The sequence below is a fragment of the Cariama cristata genome, unplaced genomic scaffold (assembly GCF_000690535.1).
Source record: "Cariama cristata isolate BGI_N322 unplaced genomic scaffold, ASM69053v1 scaffold14577, whole genome shotgun sequence".
NCBI lineage: Eukaryota > Metazoa > Chordata > Aves > Cariamiformes > Cariamidae > Cariama > Cariama cristata.
In genome coordinates this window covers 12,940-37,558 of record NW_009627191.1, presented here as the reverse complement: position 1 = coordinate 37,558, position 24,619 = coordinate 12,940, and the positions used below count along the sequence as shown (strand labels likewise).

The window sequence follows — 24,619 nt, the reverse complement described above, 5'->3', positions numbered from 1 at the left end:
CAGCAGTCAAATTGCCTGCCTAGCTGATTTAGAATAGAAGCTCAAATGCTCATTTTGCACAGTCTGGGCCATCACTGTGGTTGGATTTGTCTGTGTGAAGGGAATGACGCAGCAGCCTGGGGTTAAGAATAAGCTTCTAGGTGAGGAAAGAGTCAGGCAGTGTAGGGACTCAAAATTCAGAGTGAATCTCCCAGTTGCTGGCTGCTGCATATAATGATCCATCATAAAATCTGTCCTTTGCCTGATGTCTGTTCTGGTAGGTGAGCTATAAAAATGGTTCCTGGATCAAGCTTGGGGCAGAAATAGGCAGGGAAAATATATGGGTTGATAATGGTATCAGATCACACCATGCCCATGCACAAATACAGGCATATGGAGGCTTCTACCACAAGGTCTGCATGTTAGATGACAGCTTGTCAAAAGATGAGAAGGGGCAATGGGCTGCAGTTTAGTTGCCTAAATATACGCCTCTACTGCCATTTCAAACTTAATTGGCATTCATGTATTAATATTTAGGTAATTGAGCTGAGTACAACAGTCCTTAAATGCGGGGTTGCAGGTACCTGAATCCTTAAATTCCACTGTAAATTTGACCTCCTGGTTCCTTTAAATATCAAACCTTGCACTGTGAAAGGAGCATACCTAACACCAAAATTCGTTAGTATCCACAGCACTGTGTGAAGGGTAGCTTTAGCTAGCAATTAAGGCTCTAGAGGAGAAATGCTAGCAGATGCTGCCTCGTGTTTTTGCTGTGCATTCTGTGTACATTTTCCTGCACATGTGGAAATCCACAGTCTATAGCAAATACATCCAGCTCTGAAGCTAATCAGCTCCATGCTATAATCAAGTGAGTGATGCCTTCTTTCATACTCATCTATCAACAAACAAGGGCACTCTGTAGGTAACATATGCTGGATCTTCATGTGATGGGAACTGTCAGGCACCTGTGCCTGGCCTGGGCAGGAGGAATTCCACAACCGCCTAGCCTCTGGTTTTCTGTCCTGCTGGCAGAGTGTCTCAACAGCATGAAGTCACAATATTGCAACTAATAATTGTAAGACTTCATGTTGCCCACAGTATCTTATCAGTTGGCAGCTACCAGCACAGGAAATAACAGTCATCAAACGACATTTGTCATTATACTGATCTGTTAGAATCTCTATCCTTACACATTCTCTAGTTTAGTAGTTATAATTTAAAACGTGTGCTTTCTAATTTCTGCACTGAAGAGTTGCCTGGTAGTCCAATGACTTCACTGGGAATCTCTCAATTGGACTCTTAATAGGACATTCCCTGTACTGCAACACATTTTTGCCAGTTAATGAATCTTTGATCTCAGAAATGCATTTCACTTACATCAAGATAATACTGTGGCAAAAAAGAATGGAAAATCCCTATGATTTCTTCATTTTCCTGAGAAGTGTAAATTCTAGATGTATTTTTCCTACTCTGAATTTACTCAGCTGTGTCAAAAACTATGTATTTCCTGGTAAAGACCTTGTGGGCTTGCACCTATGCTACCCTTTTTCTGTTTGTGAAGTTGCAGAGATCCAAAGAAAAAACTGAAATTGAGTTTTGTGCTTTACTGTTTGGTCAGTGATCTGAATCTTCATGTTTTAGAAGACATCAGTAGGTTTCCTGATATCCTCAGGCACTTGCAAACCAATGAAAGAAGTTAGGAAAAAAGCATGATTTTTATTATAATGGGATTTGGAGAACTGTGATCATTTTTCTAATTGATCTGTTTTATATATCTATTTTATATGTGTATATATATACAAACTCTAAAAATGTTCTGCTTATGAAAAATGAATCAAATGTGTTTATTTTCAAAGGTTCTCTGGAAGCAAGTTGAAGAATGAGGTAAGTGCTGTAGTTTGTTTCCTTTCACTTCTGTTATAATCCAAATATTATGTGACCTGTGGTTTTCTTCACATTCGTTTGAAAATTACAACAATATTTTTCATTAAAGATTAGAGTGCATAATCTTTTTTCATGAGGCTGAGTATTTGCTTCTCCAAATAGTCAAAGAAAAGTAAGATTGGAAGGCACCTTCTGGGGTTCCTGTTCCAATCCAGTTCCCCATAACCACAGAGGTTCATAATAGACCCTCTTAAGCAAAGAATCAAGCCTTAGCTTAATTTTATGCATCTGTTACTTTTGCAGGAGGGCTTTTTCAGAATCTCATTTGTCTGATTAGAAGCCAAAAGATGAGATTTTTTAATAAACTGAATTTTATACCTCCTGGTCAGGATTATCTTTCTCTATTTTTTGCTCTTCATGACATTTTCCTGTGATAGGTCTTTTCGCTGTTTTTCCTTGCTAGGTGGAACAAGCAGCAGCTTTTAGTCATTTCGGATCAACCTTGTAGCCTGTACTTGTTCCGATTTGAACATCTTTATAGAAAAAAAATCATAAAGTCTTGTAAATGGCATGTCTCCAATTTCTATTGGAAATATTACTTCTGATGAACCCTGGAACTATGTTTGGTTTTTGGTTTGGTTTGGTTTGTTTTTTTTTCCCACAAGTAGACTTCATTTTCACTACTGTATACTATGTATAGTCACTGTCATTCTGGTCATATTTATACTAGAAAATGATGGATTACTGTACATTAAGGGTTAAGGATTACTGCCAGGATTGTTCTTTGACTCTGAGTTCAACTGGCATGGAATAGCCTGAATCCATATTATTAAACTCCTGAACCTGCAAGACAACATAGGCACATCTCAGCCACATTGCCAAGGAGAACAGTCCCTAGCACGCAGTAACTGTTGAAGCCTGACTAGGAATTGTTTGGGATACTGCTAATTGGCATAGGCCAAAAGAATATCAGGGGCCATTCTGAATAATACTGTTCCAGTATTGCCTGGGAATGTTTCCTGACACCGTTTAATTTACTAGACTAAATATACTCTCTGTGATCAACTGATACACAGCAAGTCTTTCTCCTTTTTCATTTCCAGATAAGCAACCCCTAGCTGATAGCAGAAATTCTTATTGGTCCCTGAGAGTGTAGCTTTGCTCTATTGATTTTCATCCCCTTTATTGCCATTATCTCAAAGCTATCCAGATCTTTCTAAATGACCTCTTGGCCTTCCTCTTTATTGATGATTTCATTAGCTCATGTCAGCCAATTTAATCTATGAAATGTTCAATGAGATCAGTCCCAAGTCTGAGCTTTGAGAATCTTCACTTCAATCCCTTTTCAACCCAGTAGTTTCCCTGTCAACACAACTTCTTAGCGTTTCAGCTGGAGTCATTTTCTTAAGCATTTTGCATTCTTGTACTGATCACCATTCTCACCAGCATAACTAGTAATTTCCCATAGTGACACCATGTCAAGTATTTTAGTGATGTTCAGATAGACTAGATCTGCTGTATTTTCCTGTTCAGATAATCAGCTATCTGGTCCGAAAAAGACAGTGCTATGCTATGGGATATCCCCAACATATTCAAGGATTCATGAGCACTACTACAACATTCATTCTTTCAGAACTTTGGGATGGAAAATGTCTGGTTCCCTTGGCATAGATGAATGCATATTTATTTCCATCTCTGATGTGGCATTCCCAGTCTGTTTGGGAATTGGCAGTCCCGTAAACCTGTCTTGTTTCTGCCCCAAAGTTGAATACCTTTGTCCTCCTAGAATAAGAATCACAGAGAAGATGGTGGAAATAAGTGAGAAAGGGCACATCAGTATGAGTTTTTGATTGTCTAGCTCTGTGTTGTCGGAAATTATTCAGACAAAAAAGTCTTTCATGATCAAACCTGAATTTTAACAATCTCAGAGTTCTGAAAATTTGGCATCTTACTTTCTGTTAAAGTGAATAGATGATATATATATCCTTATTCATTTGCTTGAAAGTACATGCAATTAGGTATTCCAGAAAGATTTACAATGATTGCATAAGGTGTAATTCTCAGTAGGAACATAAAGACATTGAAAAGATGTTAAAGCACTGATTGTCTAAATATACTGAGTAAATGGCATTTGAATGAACACTTATTGAGTGCCAGGGACACTGTTTACTTCTGGTATGTTTTATCACATTTTCTAGTATTCTCTCTGTAGGGGGAGATATCAGCAAATTCTTTTATCTAAACCAGTTAGTGCACCATTAGAGTCTGCATGGTTAATTAGGCAGATAATATTACTGTCATTATCTTAATGTTAAATGGCCATTAGAAACAGATGGCATTAAATTGAAAGGGCAAGTGGCAGTGGGTTAAAATACTAAGCCTAGAACTGAGGCACAGTCATATAAATCCATTAGCAAGGTAAAAAACATTGCAGATTATCTTCTCTTAAACCTCCCACCACCGTCACTGCCTTCTTTTAAATGAACTAATCCCTGTTAATCAGAGCTTTTAATATATTTCATGGGTAATTGCATAATAAATAATCATTGCACAATCATTAAGATTACTCTTGTTATTTAAAAAAACCCAAATCTCCTGATACTGATAAGCAATTGTAACACTGCAGAAGTATTGACAGGAAGAAGTACTAATATTTCTAAATTTCTACAATTTCTTTGACTTAGAGCTTTATATGTATTTCAATAGTATTTAGCACTGGCAAAGCGTGTTTACATAATGTATGCTTTCGTTCCTCGCTGTCTGTTTCGGCATACATATCACCCTATAAAAACAGGGAGATATATATGGTGAACAAGTCAGTTACAGCTATAGTTTTCTGAATTCAGTATTTGAGGGAATTTCACTTGAAACTGACCTCCAATTCATGAGTTCACATTTATAGGAAAACATTCTGCTTGCACACTTTTACACTATATACCTACTATTCCCACTTCAGTGAAATCTGACTGTAAGCAAAGGGGTAGGAAAAGGCCACTTCAAGTACTATTCAAATGCCTCATGCAGGGTAATAAATTCCATCCATTAGTACAAAAGGAATCTGCACAGAAGTAATGGATTTACCGTAGGAATATGCAGGAGGCCTGCTCAAGGACTGGGTGGGCTAAAATGGAACAAAGGGTTTCAGCCAAATAGTCTTCTCTAGGTTTGAATGCAATCCTGTGAGAACAAGTACAATTCAGTCAGTAAGGACAGAATCATAATACAGAATTTATTGCTTCTCTTGACGATGAGGGTTTCATCTTAGTTATATCATTTGAGAGCTTAATAAGCATAATGTGGTGTGCATTATAAATATAAGCATAGAAACACGGTATCACTACAGAATGTTACTGCTCAGCTTTACTGCGAAGTAGACTAAATCAGGTTTGGGGAGAGTATTAGGTTAGGAGTCTAAACAGGGGTTGATTTACTATATATTGCTTCATGATCAGTATCCACACATACAAGGCTGCTGCTTATTTCATCCTTCAATTCCATCTCTGCAAAGGCTAGCATCTAATGATTATTCAAGATCTTTTCTCAGTCTGTAACTAATACAAGATGTGTCTATGATATTTCAGATGTCACGAGCTAAAAAGGCGTAAGAGGTGAACTCTAAGAACTGAACGAAACTCTCAGATCAGCAGAATTTAGCATAATTCAGGAGGAATTTAACTTGTCTCCAGGTCAGCATTGACCATGTCTTGATAAACTATCTGGAGAACACTAAACAGCTGGAAATGTAATTTTTATTGAGATATGAAACTGGGGCTTCATGTCAAGTCTGCCACAATCAGAGTGAGCTATATAATGATACTTAGTTCAGAAGTGTCCATAGACCCTACATACCATCACATTCATAACACCATAAAATACTGTCAGACTCCATGATAAACTAAAATAATGGTTACCATAGTAAAACAGCAGAAGTCACTATTGCCATGCAATCAGAGCAGGAAGAGAGCAGGGGACAACAATAATATCTCCGGTACCCTAGATCCTTGCACTAGAAAAATACATATTAAATAAAAGTTAGGGTCTCCCTGAGCATATCTCTGTCCATATTGTAAAGGAGAGTAGTATTCTACTTTAGATTTTAAGCACAGACTAAATCCGAAGTTTGTAGAATTCCATGAAGTAATGTGTCTCAAAGGCTGCATCACTCTGTAAACTGTGTTTGTTGGAGTTTAGATCTATGCACATATTTAATTACCTTCTTGAGCTGGAATCCAGATCTGGATAAGCATCAATATTTTGGAAGGATTATCTGAATGTAAATATTCTGGAATGTTGAGAGACTCATGAGATAATGTACAAGTTTAGCATGAGTTGTTGGTTTCAGTTGAATCTATATCAGCTGTTTCAATGTTCCTGTTTTTTCCCCTTCCATTTCAGGGTGGTTTCACTCGTAAATATTCTCTGAGTTCCAAAACTGGAACTCTCCTCCCAGAATTTCCAAGTGCTCAACACCTTTTGCTTCAAGGGTGCATTTCTAAAGACAAGGTAAAATGAGAGCTACTTCTCTTCTGACTTGCAGATCAAAAATTGCCACAGAATGTTTCTTCATATCTTAGCCTTTGAGGTATTGACATGAAAGAGCCAGAAATGTCCATAATCAAACAGAGGTGACTGATTTATAGAGGGGGCAAACCTTTACTAACACCGATTAACTGGCTTTCCACTGGAAAGGTGGTTGAATTATTTACCTATTAACTGACCTAGTATTTTACAAACTGATGGTATGTAAGACGGGGAGAGCAAAACAAACAAATAACTGAGAGTTGTATTCATTCCAAATGCCTTTGGATTTAAGGTAAATTTTGTTCTGATTAGATCAGAACAAATAATTCACAACAAATAATTAGATGAACTTTATTCTCTTTCATTACATGTTTGAAAAAAACCTGTGAAAGTCTGAGCATTTTTTTTTTAAATTAGTAAAATCATATTCCTCAAATCAATACTCAGTGTCGCTCATCGTAAGGGTAACTGTTCAGTTAGAAGTATTGCTGGCATATGTTTTATGTCTTTGACTCCTTGCCTGTGTGTTATGTCTGTGTTGTTTTTGGTTGCATTACAGGCTACTACATTCCTGAGCTGTGCTAGAAACCTTTTGATACACATCATGAACTCTTCAATTTAGCTTCCAGTGCAGGTCATGGTGGTGGCTGTCTTGAGATGTGTTGCTTTAAAGCTTTTTGTTTTATGAGCCCTTCCTCTTAAGTTTTTTCTGTGAAGGTGGTGAAGCCTAGGATTCCTGTTGTGAGGAGCTAAACAAAAGGAGCCATCTGTAGTACAGAGATCTTAGCTGGAAATCTTACAGTTCCTAAAGAAAGCCCAAGAACTGGGTTACTCAGCAGTGTGCATCACCTGCTGCTATAGTCTTCTTCAGCAAATTGACATCTCTCATATATATAGCATTCTCATAGCATTTAAATCTGAAGAGAGTTTCAGGTTCCTTGCAGACCCAACACAGCAGTGTAAGCAAAACTAAATTTTACCACTCCAACAATGAAGAAAAAGATGCAACTCATTTTAATTTTGGGGTCAGGAGCATGTAATTGCTCTGATGTTGGAACCAGACAATGGGAGGGCCCTGCAGGGCTTGGGGGGTGACTCTGTCTGGGGACAGACTCATGGAGTTATGAGGAGACTGTGGGAAGAGAGATGAATTTCTGTGTGTCTCCCACTCTCTCTTTCCTTGCTACTGTTTCCTCATTCCTTCTTCTCTTATTTCCTGTTTTCTTTCCTTACTGTCTTCCCCTTCTTTCAGCTTATGTGACGAAGGGTTATTGAACCTAAGATATTTATGTGCTCTGTTGAAGAGAGCTCGTACATAAAGTTTGACTCCTGCATTGAACTCCTAAGAAATTTCGTGCAATTGAAATCTCTGCAGAGTCCATAAATGTAGCAGTCTGCACTGAAATAGATTGATAATTTCTGCATTTTATGTTTCTGAAGAAAGCTTACCTAAACTTTAGACTTCCATCAACTTCATCCAAAAAAATTCTTTAAAATGTTCTTGAATTTCACACTTTACCATTGTTTTTCAAAGATATGTAGTTACAGAAGCAGCTCTGAAAGTCAGCAAGGTCCATTTTCAAAGAAATGGACCTATCAAAGTAAGATGTACTAGGTTCATTTGAAACCTGATATTGGTTTGATGGAGAAGTTCACAATCTGAGACCAATTTTCTGTGATTCTGGACCATAAGAAAGGTTTCGCTAGCATTTTTCTTTCCTTAAAATACTTTACAAATTTCTTGTTTTATAATTTGCTACAAATTAAAAAATTTACTACCAATTTTTACGAAGTCTTGTAATACCTCTGCACAGTTATTAAAATAAGGAAGCACTCCACTCAGATAAATTATCCTGGTGAGATGAAAGGGAACTCTGCTTTTTAAAGTTCAGTTCGTGTAAGGCAGTGATTAAACTTTGACCAAATGACTGGCAGCTATTTTCTCATTTGTCCAACTAGATGATGTTTCAGAACACTCATAGACGCCTATAGTAGCCTAATGATTAACTTGTACTACTCTTTGGGATTAATCTTAGCTTCAGAAAGGTGGATTTACTTTACCATCTGACTGGCTAATCTAGCTATTGCCTTACTTTGATATCCACATTTTCACAGTGTATACAGATTCAGATGCTACATTTCTGCCAACAGCATTGAGACTTAAAGATGTCGATAAAAACTAGAGATGAGTGACCTTCTCATCACTTCTGGATATACACTGCCTATTTGTAAATGTGCATTGTAATACAGTTCATATTCTGTATTTAAATATTAGCTACAGAAAGCAGAAACCTAGATTACTATAGCAGTAAAGGCGAGAACTAAGAAATCCTGTTTAATCTTTCTTTCTTCCAAAATAGGTAGATACACTTATCATGATGTACAAAACACACTGTCAGTGTGTCCTTGACAATGCAATTAATGGGAACTTTGAAGAGGTAAGGTTGTTTGAACACACATTCTTGGTATATATGCACAGGGAGCCAGGAAAGCAATATTTATGTTCACAAATCTGGTTCCTACTCCTTTAGATTCAGCATTTCTTATTACATTTTTGGCAAGGAATGCCTGACCATCTTCTTCCCCTGCTTGAGAATCCCATCATCGTTGACATCTTCTGTGTTTGTGACTCAATACTGTACAAGGTAAGTGAAGCATTTAGCTACGTGGATAAACTCAACCACATTACAGCTTTTGCTTGTGTAAAAACGGCGTTGAAGTTAGAATAACAGGATGCCATGACTGCTTTCTGCCTCTTACCTGTGTAAATCAGCAAGGATTCCATTGAAATCAAGAACATAAAACTGGCACACGTAAGGGCTGAACTCCAGTCTCAGCTCTACTGCACACTTGCTGTGTGACTACAGGCAGCACCCTAATGGTGAAATCCTGACCTACTTACTTGAACGTAGCTAAAGAAATGTTTGTGTGCTTCACTGACAAGGCTGAGTTAAGCATGGATGAAAACTGAAGCCTCGTTTTTACTTAAAAGTTTATTGCAATTTCTACCAGCAATCTACCTGTGGCAGGTCAGCGAGGTGATTCCACATGTGAATCTGTTACTCACAGGTTGTGTCAGGCCATATTACAAAGCTGGAACAATACTGAGTTAAGATATTCCTGCCTCTTCTGCCTGCTACACTTAATTTCTGTTCCTATGCTGCTAGATGTATTAGCAAAACTGCTGCACTCTGAACTGGTTTGGGTTTGAAAACAGATCTAAGGAACATTTGTTTTGCAGAGTTTTTGTGCCATATGAGTTCTTTGATCTAGTTCACTGTACAATCACACAAATAGTTGAAACTAAGTGAAATTAAGGAGTATTGCAAGGTCAGGATTAAGGGATGGAGCCCTAGGGAAAAAGTAAAGTAATGCCACCAAAGTTTCCTGAGTTTTTCATTTAGAAAATCAGATCAGATTATTAATTAATAGCTGCAAAGTACTTTAAGTTCCTCTGATCAGACATGCCATATAAATAGAAAAGAATTGTCATCCTCTCTCTAACACATTTCACAACCCCATATTGATGGGAAGAAATAACTATTGGCATACCAGTAAACACGAAGCAGTTGAAGCAAGAGACTTGCGGCTGTTAAGCACTGAGTGCCTTATTGTAATCTATTTGTCATTCTTTACCGTACAAAAATACGAGGAAAAAAATCCAGAAAAGATGAAAATACATCTTAGAAACATATCAAGCTGTAAAGTAGGAAGAGGTGTTTTAGTTAGCAGAGCGAAATAAAGGTGGTTAGCATCAAAGGTGATAATTGCTATCCTGGGGATGAGCCTTTAAGCCTCATTTACTTGTAGGGTTATATGGTACCTTGAGCTTATGAGCTTTTTCCTGCTCTAAATGTGGTGTCCCGTTAGATCCAATATGAACTTTATTTTTAATAAATATTTAATGTGATAGAAGGAGAAATACTACAGGAGCACTAAATTATAAATTGACTAAGACAGAATTCCTCAAAAGTTCATAAATTCACTATTGTGCCTCTTCTTTGTCTCACTATTTCTCACTTATAATCTTGTTAGATATTCTTGACAGCACAGGTGCCAGAGAGAAAGAGGAATTTTATTGCATTGTTGTCAAACCATTTACATCAGTAGTGGAAACAAATTTTGGGGATATAGGCTAACAACTTTGCCCTCCACAATAACATTCCCCAAAGGAATTCCCCACATGGCACAGTTTTTTGCCAAAACAGTTCCACACTGCACTTAGCTGTAGGGGATTTGTCCTAAACTCTCAACACCTTCAGTGCCACATCCAGTATGGCAGAAAGAAGAGTCAAGTGGCTAATAGCACTCGAGGACTTGGGAGATGCTTGAGTATCTGCTTTACGGAGACGCACAGTGAAGCTAGAAAAGACAAAGTGTTTAGGCATCTCACTTCTACTGATTTCACTACTGTGAGGCATGAGTGATAGCACTTCCTTGTTTTACTGGCATGCTAGCATACATTAAGAATGGGAGCTGTCTAGGTATATAAATACCTCCTATCTTCCTCCCATAGTGATGGGAGAAATCTAGGTATGTAAATATCTAGACAATAGGTTGAATGGCTTTATTCTGTATAAATTTCCTGTCCTTATCACTTTACAATGTAAGTAGACAAGACAGACATGAATGAATACATGGTTAGTGGAAGCTTAATATCATTTTCTGTTACCTTTTTGAAGGTTCTTACAGATGTACTCATCCCTGCAACAATGCAAGAAATGCCAGAAAGGTAGGTATTTGATAATAATAATGCTACATTCTGTTTGTTAGGCATATTCCATATAGCAGAATTCTATGTCCTAGAAAAATTTTCTCAAAAAATTTTCTCACAAAATTTATGCTCATTTTTAGAACAGTAGAGTATGTGTGGCAAAATACTGTCAACTCTGAGGACAGCTATAGAACAGCCTTAAAATATTGCACAGTATTTTAATGCCCCATTTTACTGGCTTGTTAGATATTTTGAAAGGTTTCTTCTACACTAAAGCCCTAGAAGATCAAAAAAGAAACAAATGTACCTGTGTTGTTTAAGGAAAAATAATTGTTACCTTTTTTTCAGAACACTTTTCAGGTTTCTATCCTATGCATCACCATATTTAAGCATTTTCTCAACAAGACATTAATAAGAGGATTATTATAAGTTACCTCTGAATCTTCTCATCTTTCCTTTCCCTTGAAGGGCATCTTGTTTGGGGTTTTGTGTCTGACTAAGGCCTTTAGCTTCAGATACCTCTAATGGTTCTTGGATTTCTTACCGTTTATTCTTAAAGCTAGTGTTTTTCAACCAATTTCAATTGGCAGATAGCTTACAATTTTTCTCAGAGGAGGTACAGATCAATATATAGTCGATCTTAGCCTTTTGATGATTGGTCATTTCCTGTTTCCTTTTGGTGACACTTGAGGAGTAATAATTCACAGATATGTCCAGGAGTCTGTTAACCATAGATTGAAACCCGATTATTTCACCTAATGCAAGACAATTTTTATTAACGTTTCCCTAAACCACCTTTTTTTTCCTATAGTTTACTGGCAGATATAAGAAATTTTGCAAAAAACTGGGAACAGTGGGTTGTTTCCTCTTTGGAAAATCTACCAGAAAACCTGATGGATAAGAAACTGCCTATTGCACGAAGATTTGTTTCCTCCCTGAAACGACAGACGTCATTCCTACACCTAGCACAGGTAAACAGAGTAAGACTATACATCCAAAAAATTGTCCATTACATTCAATACACGTTGCTGGCTATGAGATATAATGCATTATTTTTTCAAGGTTCAACTTCAGCCATGGAAGACTTACATCTTGTAGTTTTAACCATGCAAGGTGGAAGTGGCCATAAATAGATCTGACCAAAACTTCAAACTTTTGTAGTAGAAAAGAGAGAAAAGACCATGGTTATAATGAACTACTATTATGGGAACTTTTGGCAATCAAATGATGAAGTGGAGTATATAGGTATTTGTTTTAGTTCCAAACTGGAAAATATCAGATGATCCTTCTTGCCTAGCAAAGGTTCACTGTCTTGCCTATGATGTCCTTCAGTGAGCTTATTTCTTTTTTACTGAAAGGAGAACATGTGAGTGACAGGTAGCCGAGGACTCCAAAGCTGTGCTGGCAGGATACAGGTATCTGCAATTAGGAGGCACCTCAATCTGATAGTTTGGTAGATTATACAAAATGATACAGTGCCTTTTGGGGAAGTTAAGTCCTAACAGCTTGGGCTTTGAGGTAGTAGTCCTCATGAATAACTGTAGATACATCATATATTCATCTTGACTTAGTTTTCTCTTTCATAAATATTAAGACAGAAGCAGTGACACCATGAAGATGATTTGGTAGGAAGACACTTTAGAAGAGCATTAGAAATCTAATGGAAAGGAAACATTATCTCATCTGATCTACAAAAAACCCAGCCATGATAAGAAAATTAAACAGAATATGAATCTTCTCTGAGGAGTTATTCAGGCGATCCTCAGGTGTGGGTCTATGCTGGTTTTGGCTGGGATAGAGTTAATTTTCTTCCCAGTAGCTGGTATGGGGCTGTGTTTTGGATTTGTGCTGAAAACAGCGTTGATAACACAGGGATGTTTTTGTTACTGCTGAGCAGGGCTTACCCAGAGCCAAGACCTTTTCTGCCTCTCACCCCACCCCACCAGCGAGGAGGCTGGGGGGGCTCAAGTAGTTGGGAGGGGACACAGCCAGGACAGCTGACCCCAGTGACCCAAGGGATATCCCATACCATATTGCACATCATAGTCGGCTGGGGGGGAGGTTGGTGGAGAGGCCACTGGTCGGGGACTGGCTGGGCATCCGTCAATTGGTGGTGAGCAACTGTTTTCATTTGCATCACTTGTCTCTCTTGGGTTGTATTTTTCTTTCTGGTTTTGTGGTTTTTTTTTTTTCCTTTTCCTTACTATTATTATTATTATTTCTTTTTTAAAATTAAAACTGTTTTTATCTCAACCCACAAGTTTTCTTACTTTTACACTTCCAATTGTCTCCCCCATCCCACTGGGGGGTGGAGAGTGAGTGAGCGGCTGTGTGATGCTTGGTTGCCGACTGAGGTTAAACCATGACAGGTCCTGAGTATTTTACATTGTCTTCTCTTACAGATTGCTCGGCCAGCCCTTTTTGATCAGCATGTGGTGAATTCCATGGTGTCAGATATTGAAAAAGTTGATTTGAATAGTATTGGCTCTCAGGCACTCCTTGCAGTCTCCGGGACCACGGACTCTGATGGGGAAGTCTACAGTGAATGTAAGTCCATGGTGAAATATTTGTATCATTAGAAGTTATTCACTCTTTCAGTCCGTACCACACTCGTCTACTTGGAGGTAGACTGAGAAATGGCACACATAGACACTGCATTCTCTAATCGAGCTCAGTGTCAACTTCAGTAGCTCTTAAGGTAGCCCTAGCATGTCCTACAAGAACAGAAGCTAGATGACTTTAAATGGTTGCTGAAAAAATAATTTACATATCAGTTGCTAAGTGTAACAAAACTTCTTTCGAAGTTTTGTCCTAATTATATGGGGATATTAGCACAGATCAATTCTTGAAATTTGTCTCAAAAATTCCATATCATTATGGCTTAATTTAATGATATTTGAGCTAGCTTACTTTTTTTAATAGATTTTTTTTCTAAAAGTTGATCTTTACAAAAATACATACTTTTCTATAAAATGTAATAGTTATTTTCATACACAGAATAGAGTGGAGTAAAGTACAAATTTTGAGGGTGTTAGTTTTTATATGCATACCTGTTGTTGAAAAAGAGATATAACCATTTTCTCTATTAAAAAGGTAACTTTTGTCGTAGGAATCATGTTGATCAGAGATTGGAGAGCTGAAAGGAATAGCAGTGTGTTGTCCTCTGAATATTATTACTTTGATCATGAAAGTTTGTTCTCTTTAATGGTTCGCAGTCCTATTCACGTTTTCATTTGAGTTGCCCATTTCCTACTTTTTGTGTAATTGTTTTCTATTTTGTTTTTTGTCTTCTTTCACACTGGTTAAAAAAAGAAAAGGAGAAGAGAAATAACTGGTCATTCATGCATTTTTTGGAAAATGGGAGTTGAGCAAGTTAGCTTTACATTATATTGTGAGAAACTTGCAAAATATAAGGGAAACCTAAGACAGTATACAAATCTGCCACATTACAGATAAAGCTTTACTACTACCCTTAGTAATAGAAAGGTTTTCAAGGCTGACTCTTAAAAGGAATAGAAAATATCAGATTTGTTTTTGCTTTTATTTTCTTGTAAAACTCCATTGTCTTACAACCTGTATCATTGTCATGCTTAAGTAATTAAATTATATATGCGTGATGGATGTGTGTCTGCTTGCTTTGATAGGGAATTGCTTATTTCTTCACTGCCCTAATTCTTTGCTTTTCTTTTCCATGCTACAATATTGTCATATGGCTGGTGAGTGGCTTTTTCTCACATTTAGAATAGCATGCAATGATATGTTCTCCTTTTTACATGGTAGATGACTCTATTACAGTGTTCCAAGAACTGAAGGACCTTCTAAAGAAGAATGCCACTGTGGAATCATTTATTGAATGGTTGGATACTGTGGTTGAGCAAAGGGTTATCAAGGTACCTTTCAAATGTTCTGCCTGACTCAAGACCAAAACCTACTCCCCTTATTCCTTACACAGTCCCTTACTTATGCAGTCCCATTGGTTTCCCACATGGGATTCTCATCTCTGCTGCTATCTCTTTATTGTAGCAGGGGAGTTCTCTGTTTGGTGTGAAAGGTTCCAGTGCCATTAGTTCTAATTAATCATGTTGAGTGCTATTGAACAGTCTTATGTGTGTGACAAACTAAGAAGTATCTTAACTAAAACACTAAAGTCAGCACTGTCATAAACTGTACATGAAAGAAACCCATCCACCTTACCTGTGTATGCAGAATCACAGGAGTGTTGCTTAGTGAGTAAGGTGAGCAAAAGTTGTTCGTTAGAGAAGCAATTCTTCCTTTCATGCTATTCGGATCGTACTATATGTGGTATAAGTTAATGTAGCAGGTGGATTCAGAAGTAGCTAACCTGTAGAAGGATTTCTACAGATGAGGACAGAAGATACAATTTTGTAGCTTTATAAGCTGCTTAACACAGTAATTGATGGTTTGATTTTGATGGGATTTTTTTCACCCCTTGATTTACAAGATGCTTTGTAATCACAGGTATTTTATATGCATGTAGTTATGCAGGAATGATTACACTATAGCTCAGAACAAAATAATTGAGTTTTGAGTTATAGCTCAAGTAAGAGAGATTTACTCAATTTGTGACTCTAATGAATGTAAACTAGCAGAAAAAAAATGTTACACCTTGCTTGCTAGTAGCTGAACACTGGTCTTCTCATCAGGTCTTGTTCTATCTGGAAAGGCATTATCTTACCCATCATTTTAGGGAGCATCTTGATATGAATGGATGCAAGAGGAGGAGCCAGTGCAGTTAGCTTTGACTGGCTTGCAGAAGAGGGACTCTGCCACAGAATAACCATGGGCATGTAATTTTTCCTTTCTTCACACGTTTTCCGAAATTTCAACGGAGATAGTGATAATTTCTTTTTAAAGCACTCTGAGCTTCCTAACATTTGCTGTCGTATGTGAGCAGCATAGTGAGGAGCTTTGGATGATTCAGGGCAGCAGAGCTAAAGCAAGTCCTCATACACACTTACCTAGACACAAAACTCCCACTGGAGCTGAGCAGTCACAACTTATTTTAGAACCGAATGATTATGGTCTAAAATTGATTCCACAGTTTCAGAAGACAATTCCTGATAAACAAGCCAGGCAGAAAAGGTGAAGGACTCTCCCATTCAGCACCTACTATGTGATACTGTATTATTAAAGTTAACAGGTATGGTTCCTAGCATTGTTTTCCTGTAGTTAAGGGTAAGAAATACCAACAAGTCCTGATATGAGGCTAGGTCAACTAAGCAGAAGCTAATAATTTACAGAACATGTAATCCTTCCATTGCTGTCTGCCTTCTGTTCATGCTGAAGTGTGGTTACCGTCAAACTCACACAACAGCTTCTTTCTGCTTACTGTTTGAGAAAGCAACAGGGCATACGTCACCACATGAACAAATCACTGCCAGAGCAAAACGACGGTACAAAATGATCAGCATTAAAAGCATCAATGTTGCGACAGTAAACATATCGTTTTGTAAGAGAAAGTCTGGCCGGTATTATACTGATTACATTAAAGTACAAAGACTAATTTCTGTTCCCTGTTTATGTGGAATAACATAATGCCAGAGGGTAGTTGTTTTTTTTTCTTTCTGCCCTGTACACCTGTATATGTACAGAACAATTTGACACCTTTAATAATAGAATATGAGGTAATTTATATACCTTCAGGGCATAGCAGAGCCCAAGCAGTAAGGAGTTTGCTTCATCTAACATTGTCAGAGCTCTGCTCTGGTTGCACTGAAGAGTGAATGCTGCTCTTTATCCCTTTAGGACACACGTTATGAGGTAGTTTGAATCAGGCAGCTTGATCCAACCTGCCACATCAGCCTGAGTCCAGGGCTTCTTGAACTCTCAAGCATGTTCTGTTCTCCTTTCTTCTCTCCTGTGTGCAGAAAGCAAGTTAGCATACTTAACAGCATTCTACTATTCTCTTTCAGGCAAGCAAGCAAAATGGGAGGTCATTAAAGAAGAGAGCCCAAGACTTCCTTCTCAAATGGAGTTTTTTCGGTGCTCGAGTGATGCATAACCTAACTCTAAACAACGCGTCAAGTTTTGGTACCTGGGCTTTGTAAAAACACTCATATTTTGTACATACGTGCTAGCACTTAGCAACTTTCCACCATTTCCTGAGCAGAGGAACCTGTCCTAGTCTAAAGATTCTGTGATCAAAGCCACAAATACTATGTAACGTGTTTTTCGTAACGTGTTTTTCGAACTAACATTTCACAGTAAATGCTAGCAATATTTTGTTGGTGACTTGTGTCACATGTTCATTTTTAAAAAGTTTTTTTCTTTTGAATTGCTGTTTGATACTGCTTTGCCATTTAAGAGCTTGAAGCTCTCTTTGTTTTGATAACGGCAATGGAAGTGTAACTGCATATCTCAGTATAGGAGACAGGAGATTTAAATTATTAGTTTTACATGTGGATCAGTTTGGTAGAAAATTAATGCTGTATGGAAGTTCTTGTGCATGGTATGTTTTCATAAAAGTAAAAGGAATTTGGCAGATCGCCACTCATTTAATTCTGGGATCAGCAGACAGTCAATTCCATAGTGTTTGTGGCTTTTAAAAATTAAGGCTTATATGTCCATCTTTAGAAATGTTTACATTTTGGGGGACTCTCAGAAAGAACCTTTTATAAAATAGAAGATGGTGAAGCTCACTTTAAATCTAGTACATAATTTCCTAAGTTTGGTCGTAAGTACATTGTTATCTAAAATTCAGAAGGTATTTGAAATGGCTGTAAGGAGACACACGTTTTTAATGTGATATATCCTTGAAATAAGGTCAAAGACTTCACCAGTTATTGTCTGGTTATTTAGCACAAGGCAAACAGAAACAGAGCAGAGGCATTCTAGCAGACTTTGGCCTTATCTAGCTCCACTGTGTGCCCTCTTCAAGTATAAAGCATGTCTCACTTTCATCAGTATTTTTCTTTGATGTAATTAGTGGTCAAATAGCCTACAGGACAGTAAACAATTGAGCTAGGTGGGCCAGTGCAAAGAGAGATTAGAGCTAGAAGTTAGGCACTATTCCTTGTTGGTCTTGCCAGGTCATTTAAAGTCCACAATTATTTGTTTGTTTCACTTGCTTCTTGTAGGGTGGTGAGAGATGGTCACAAAGATAACTCGGCTACTCTCTCTCTTTCTCCTCCAAAAGGTTCTTTTCATTTGATCCGCATGCTACTAGATGAGTACATCCTGCTCGCCATGGAGACACAGTTCAACAATGACAAAGAACAAGAACTCCAGAATCTACTGGACAAATACATGAAGAATTTAGGTAACTAGAGCTTGTTTCTTTTGAATATACTCCTGTATTTTTAGAAACTGACATATTTGTTTAACTTTAAGCGGGGGCAGGCTTACTGTCTTCTCCTGAAGGTGTAATTATATGCAACATTGTCAAATCCACCTGAAAAGTTTGTGACCATTCACTCAGCAATTCATTCCCACCTTCATACCATAGTTCACTTAATAATGTTTTGTGGGAATGTGAATACACTGGACCACTGAAATTACCTTGGATGCAACAAACACTTGTAGATACATCTGAAGGGCCACAAGCTGAAGCATAAAAAGAGGTATAAGTAGCAGAAAGGGCAGGAATTCCTAATCCAGTTTTTCTACTAAAGCTTAAATATGTAATTACACCTTGAACTAGGAATGTATTAAATGTTACCAAAATGCAAATATCCATGCAAGGTTGGAACCCAAGTTTGGAGCCCTATTTAACATCTAGCTGAAGTATTACTCTGTGGAAGGGAAACAAAATTAATTTAAAACAGTATTCTTAACATTTTCCATCTACCAGGCTTCTTCAAGGTTAGACAGTTTGAAGTCATATGCTCCAGGTCCTTTACTATAACATGAATGAAGATTGATTTGGATCAAATTCTGGTCCAAGTTAATCCCCAAAAAAACAGTGAAACTCAACTGGGTTCTGCTGAATAATTTTTTATTAACTTTAGCACCAACAATCAATCTTTAACTTTCTGGTTGTTGTTATTCTAAACCTGCACTTTGATATAAGAAACTTGCATAGAATTTGCCTGACAGTAGACACTGTACATTTTCTTTTAATTCAGCCTTCAGGAAGAAAACTTGCCCTTTGTAGCAGTTGCCTTATCCGTGGGTACTTAGGTGAAGTACTTGAAACCATAAGGTAAAGTCATGGTTTCCATTGAAGAATTGCAAAACTTCCACTGTCTTTATCAATAGTGTGCAGAAAACTGAAGAACTACTGAGTATAACAAATGCTTTTCTCTAGATATCAGTATGAAAATAGAGTTCAAGCATTCTAAAATTCCCATTGCTAATTCTTTAGGATGAAGTGGCATGAGCCTGATTCACTCTTAGTGCCATTTACTTGACTTCATTGCTGACATTTACTTCAAGGGAATCAATCTGATTCATTCCTTCGCTATGATGGCTTCAGTAACGAGCTGATACTCTGTGATATGGATCTGTGGTCAGGGAATATGGTAGAAACAGTTCCACTGGGAAGATCAAGACGAGTGCAATATTGGTATTCATTGATTACATGCAAAATACGGAGTCTTCACTGGGTTTTAAAATAAGCAACCAAAGATACAAACAAATCAGGCAGGTCATATGCTGTCTATATACTAGTGGTGAATTTATGTGCAATGAGCATACATAGCAGCCACCAAGAGTTTTCACTTACTCTTCCAGATGCAAGCAAAGCCACCTTTACTGCATCACCAAGTTCTTGCTTCCTAGCAAATCGTAACAAAGCTGCTCCTCTGCCCAGTGACCCTTCAGTGAAAAACGAGTGTCTAGCAGAGCAAACCTACATGCCCTTGTCAGCTAGCCAGCCCAGCAGCGTGCCTTCTGGTCTGAACCCCTTCACCACAGGAGACAGTGAGAATATGCAGCTGACAGGTATGTATCAGTTCTTCTAGCTTCTCCTTCACTTACTTGCTTGTTAGTCTTTCAGTCCACAGTAACACGTTGCTGTAGGAGGAGCAATGACCATATGTATTTATAAGGACCTCTAGTAAATAACGTTTCAAGAGCTCACCCACTGTGATGATTTACAGAAGGTGGCAATTGTAGAGCCCTGCCAGTAACAGATCCTCTTGGATCAATGGTAAAACTATCCTATACCTCTTGGCTTGTGCAGTTTTTGTGAGGAGAGAGTGAACGGTAACATCTGGAGCATATGAGGCTTGTAACTGCTGGAATTTCCCACTGGATGTGGCAGACTTCAAACTGGAGAATGAGTGTGGGAAGCTTTATAGCCTGAAGCCATAGATTAAAGAACTTGTGTTGTACAGGTGGGGGCCAATGCATATCCTTTGTAAAGGTTTCAAATAGTAATGTACACTTCACTAGAGGGTTAGCGTCTTAACAGGTCCGCTTTATTCAGCAGTAGTGCAGTATGAACGCTAACCACGGCTAATGCTTATTTATTCCAGGTCAGATGGAGCTGTCTCAAAGCACTGGTCACCTGATGACTCCACCCGTTTCACCAGCCATGGCCAGCCGAGGAAGCGTTATCAACCAGGGGCCGATGGCTGTGAGGCCTCCAAGTGTAGGTCCAGTGTTATCCACACATTCACAGTGCTCTTCCTACTCAGAACCCCTTTATCAGACTTTGTCACAAACTAATCAGAATTACTATGGAAACAATTCCAATTACCAAGCTATGTTCAGAACTCAGGCCCATTCCACTTCAGGAGTTTACCACCACCGAGCAGAGCATGGCCGATTCAATGCCTTGAGTGAACAGCAGTTCTCCAGAGACTACTTCAGTAACAGCTGTGCTGTGTCTCCATACAATGCCAGATCCCCTTCCAGCTATGGTCCCTCATCCATGTCTCCGGACACACACAATATGCAATTTCTGAATACCGGGAGTTTCAATTTCTTGAGCAACTCAGTGTCTACGTGCCCAGGAGCAGCATATCCTGCTAATGCTTCCAACGGTATTAATATATGTTTTCTTTTTCCCTTCTGTTTCTCTTTCCTTGCTGGAGTAAAACACATTTTCTCTACTTTTTTCTATGGAAGATGTTTTTCATCTCTTATTCATACCTTCCTGTTTTCCACTTCTCTGATGACACACAGAGATTGTAAAGCAGCTTAACAAGCTACTTAAGGATTTATTTTCCTCTGGTGAATCCTCAGCTGACCTCAAATGCATCTGCTGCAGCTATGCAAATCTTCCACTGGCATCATCACCATGTCTTGCACAAAGGAAGCAAAACCAGGATGACCTTGTGATTTAACAATCTCTTGAAAAGCCTCCGAAACATCTACTGTGAAATAGAGTAGGCATAAGATAGCTTACCTCTGGGATCAGCATAATGGACCATTCTAGTCACAGAGTCAGGATGGTGAAATGAAGTATAAAAATGTGCGTTAGCATTAGTTTGAGACTTTGGCCCTAATACTTCTTGTACTTCAAACATAAAGTTATTGTCACAATCTGTTTCAGAGATACAGTCAGCAAAACCACCTCCCTCTTCTGGAGGAAAGACACAGTGGAAATGTTGCTTTTATATGGATTTGTATGTGCAATAAGTATGTATTACCATGCAGATTTTCTTTCCACGTATACATTCCTTGATTGTGAGCTTCAGAAAGGAGAACTGAGCTGTGGATAGGAGTCCCCATGGTGTCTCTTATGGCCACTGAATGCAGGCTACTGTTTGAATCTGAACTTAGAATGGAAGGGCAATTCTGTACTGAAGGCATGGCTGAACTCTTAGGATCCTTTTGCTCCCTTGTTACCATCCCTTTTTTGGGTGAGTCACTGCATATGTTACTCAGCTGTGTGTGTACACAAATAATCTTATTCTCAAGGAACTCGTCCGCTAACAATTACCTTTTGTCCCAGGTTATCAGAGACTCCTACCCTACCCTTTCTCTTCAACAGTAATTTCACTCTGCTTTTTTCCAATCTCCTGTCAATAGGATATTATGGAAACAATATAAATTATCCAGAATCTCACAGACTTGGAACAATGGTGGATCAACATGTTTCTGTGATCAGCAGTGTAAGCAGCGTTCGATCATTGCCGTCATACAATGATATACATGATCCACTGAATATCTTGGATGACAGCGGAAGAAAACAAACAGGCTCATACTACGCAGAGTCCTCACCTTCCATTGTCTGTCGGACTTCTATGCGTAAGTATAGCAAACGACTGAGGAAAAACTATGAACTTTTTAGCATCCTAACAAGTGCTCAGTATTGAACTGTAGCTCACATGTATAGTATATGAGATGCAATATAGAGATAAAATAGCTCAGCACCTAGAATGTATCATAAAATGTGTTTTCCTTAAAATTGCGGGACAGTGGGTTTAATGACTTTGCTCCCATAAGGAGGGCTGTGATCCATTGTCCACGAGGAGTGGAATGACTTGCCTGAATTGCAAAAAAATCCGTCTTAGGAAACGCTTTCTAACTATTAAGTTAGCTAATAAAGGACTGGGCTGTTCTAAGGGCTCTTAAGGATCCTCACTGTCAAACAGATCAAATGAACCCTGGCTCAGGGATGTCTAGGTATATACTACCTGTGATACAGTCCCTTCCTGTCCCGTACTTCAACAACTGTGTGTATTAGGCAAAACTTCCACTGACAGTGAATTTTAGGTGAAATTACCTAACCCCGAAGGGTTTGTTTTAGTATATGCACTAAACAAATGGCAGCTGAGTTTGGTCTCACCTTCGAAAAAGAGTTGCATGGAAGATACAAGCTAGGGCACCATTTGTTTGTCCACAAGATTACCTCTTCCAACTACTTACCTGTTAACCTTGCACAGAAGATCAGATATTACTTGCTTCATTAAGGCTCCACAAGAATTCAGTGCTGAGTTCTTTAAAGGATGCTAAAGAGGGGGAAAAAACCACCCAGCACCACCACACAGGGTCTGTGTCCGTCAAGTATCTCCTGTATTCTATGTCGGTATGTGCCAGGTGATGGCAGTGGTGGTACCAGTGAATATGGACCTGCATGGTGCAAAGTATGGAAAGACGAGCATAGCGCACATAAATAGCTTTGCACGATTTTCATGGAAAATGGCTCCTATGCAGGCCATAAACTTCAGGCCCAAGGCTGGATTTTTAGCAGAGTTCATTTATACATGGGTTTTGACCTATTACCTGATGGTGTGAGGAGCCACTGAAGAAAAATTATAGAAGTATAGGTAAATTGAGTGAAGTATAAAAGTGTTGACATTTCCGTCCTTCAGATGGTATGCCTGATAGATAAGGGTTTCCATCAGAAGAGACTGGATTGTGGTTTTTGTTAAATTCAATAGATAGAAAACTTGCAATGACGGTAACCTTTTTTTCCCATAGCTTCAAACATGCAAGCCACATCTTCTTCGCAGTGTATGTATGGAACATCAGGTCAGTTCCCTTCTCAGGAAAATCTGGAGCCCCATGGCCCACCAGGCAGAGATGTGGTGTCATCTTTACCACCAATCAACACTGTCTTCATGGGAGCAGCTGCTGGAGGAACCTAACCGAGAGAGACACGTCAGTGCCTTAAGCTTGCTTTCCAAATCCGGACATTAAGGCTACGATGACAATCCCCTTCAAGTTGGTGGAATAGAAAGGTATTACATGTAGGTGTTAAAGGAGCCATTTTAAAGATATTAGCAGCCCTCCACACAAAACAATAGCTGTATTCAGATTGAGTCCTGCTTGTGAATCCCTCAGGTTTGTTCTCACCATTACAACTTTTCAGTCAGAAATTCAGGGAGAGCAGAAAGAGCCAGTGATTCTTGCAAGCAAGACTGATTTGTAAAGAAATGATGACATCTGTTCCTAATTTATTAAAAATGCTATTTTAGTCTTTCACTTATATCTTTTTGTATAAAAATGTTTATTTAATGCCTGTGTTGCTCATTATTTATTAGGACCACAGAGTAACTGTTTACTTTCCCTTATTTGACAGATTGTCAAATGTATGTATCCTACCTCCTATGGAAATGTTTACAAGGTCAATTTTTACTGTTTTAAATGAAACTAAGCCAAATTCTTCTTTTTTTTTTTTTTTTACTGTTGTGCTCTGGAAAGTCAATTTCAAATGTTTAGTGCCTGCTTGTGTAAGTGAAAGTCCTCAGGAAATAAATTAAACATATTGTGGGGATTTTTTTTCTTTTAAAATAAACCACTTTCTCTTAATATAAAGCCAACAAAACATGCAAATATCATAAGCTAACTAATTGCAGTAGCTTGCTACTCTGCCTGGATAACTGAAACAAATGGAACTATGCCACAAAATGTCATAGGATTTCAAAATTACTTGTGGTAGGAGCCCAAAATTTCTACTGGTGGAAATTCACAGAAAGATGACCATCAGCTTCCATGGGGTTAGGGCAACTGCGTATACTGAGACCAAATAGTAAAGATGGGTAAAAAATATTGCAACTCTCCAGATCAGCTGTTTTAATTAAAAAAAAAAAAATATTTTACAAGCTCCATGTTATTCTGTATGCAAACATTCACTTATGTACGTTTCTGGAGAAGCCAGGTGAAGAA

At 38.3% G+C, this 24,619-nt stretch overlaps 1 protein-coding gene across 1 annotated transcript in view; it reads left to right on the top strand.

Moving 5' to 3' along the window:
• The window catches only part of RFX6 (regulatory factor X, 6), a 34,511-nt gene extending 10,913 nt beyond the window's left edge, over nt 1-23,598 (top strand). Inside the window, exons 4-18 of the mRNA XM_009704353.1 lie at nt 1,836-1,863; nt 6,259-6,366; nt 8,745-8,822; nt 8,916-9,029; nt 11,067-11,116; nt 11,910-12,069; nt 13,501-13,645; nt 14,879-14,988; nt 17,032-17,149; nt 18,255-18,377; nt 19,790-19,999; nt 20,536-21,045; nt 22,037-22,255; nt 22,427-22,429; nt 23,432-23,598. Of these exons, the coding sequence (XP_009702655.1) occupies nt 1,836-1,863; nt 6,259-6,366; nt 8,745-8,822; nt 8,916-9,029; nt 11,067-11,116; nt 11,910-12,069; nt 13,501-13,645; nt 14,879-14,988; nt 17,032-17,149; nt 18,255-18,377; nt 19,790-19,999; nt 20,536-21,045; nt 22,037-22,255; nt 22,427-22,429; nt 23,432-23,598 (2,143 nt within the window). The remainder of the gene's footprint in view (nt 1-1,835; nt 1,864-6,258; nt 6,367-8,744; nt 8,823-8,915; nt 9,030-11,066; nt 11,117-11,909; nt 12,070-13,500; nt 13,646-14,878; nt 14,989-17,031; nt 17,150-18,254; nt 18,378-19,789; nt 20,000-20,535; nt 21,046-22,036; nt 22,256-22,426; nt 22,430-23,431) is intronic.
• Nucleotides 23,599-24,619: the final 1,021 nt, after the last annotated feature.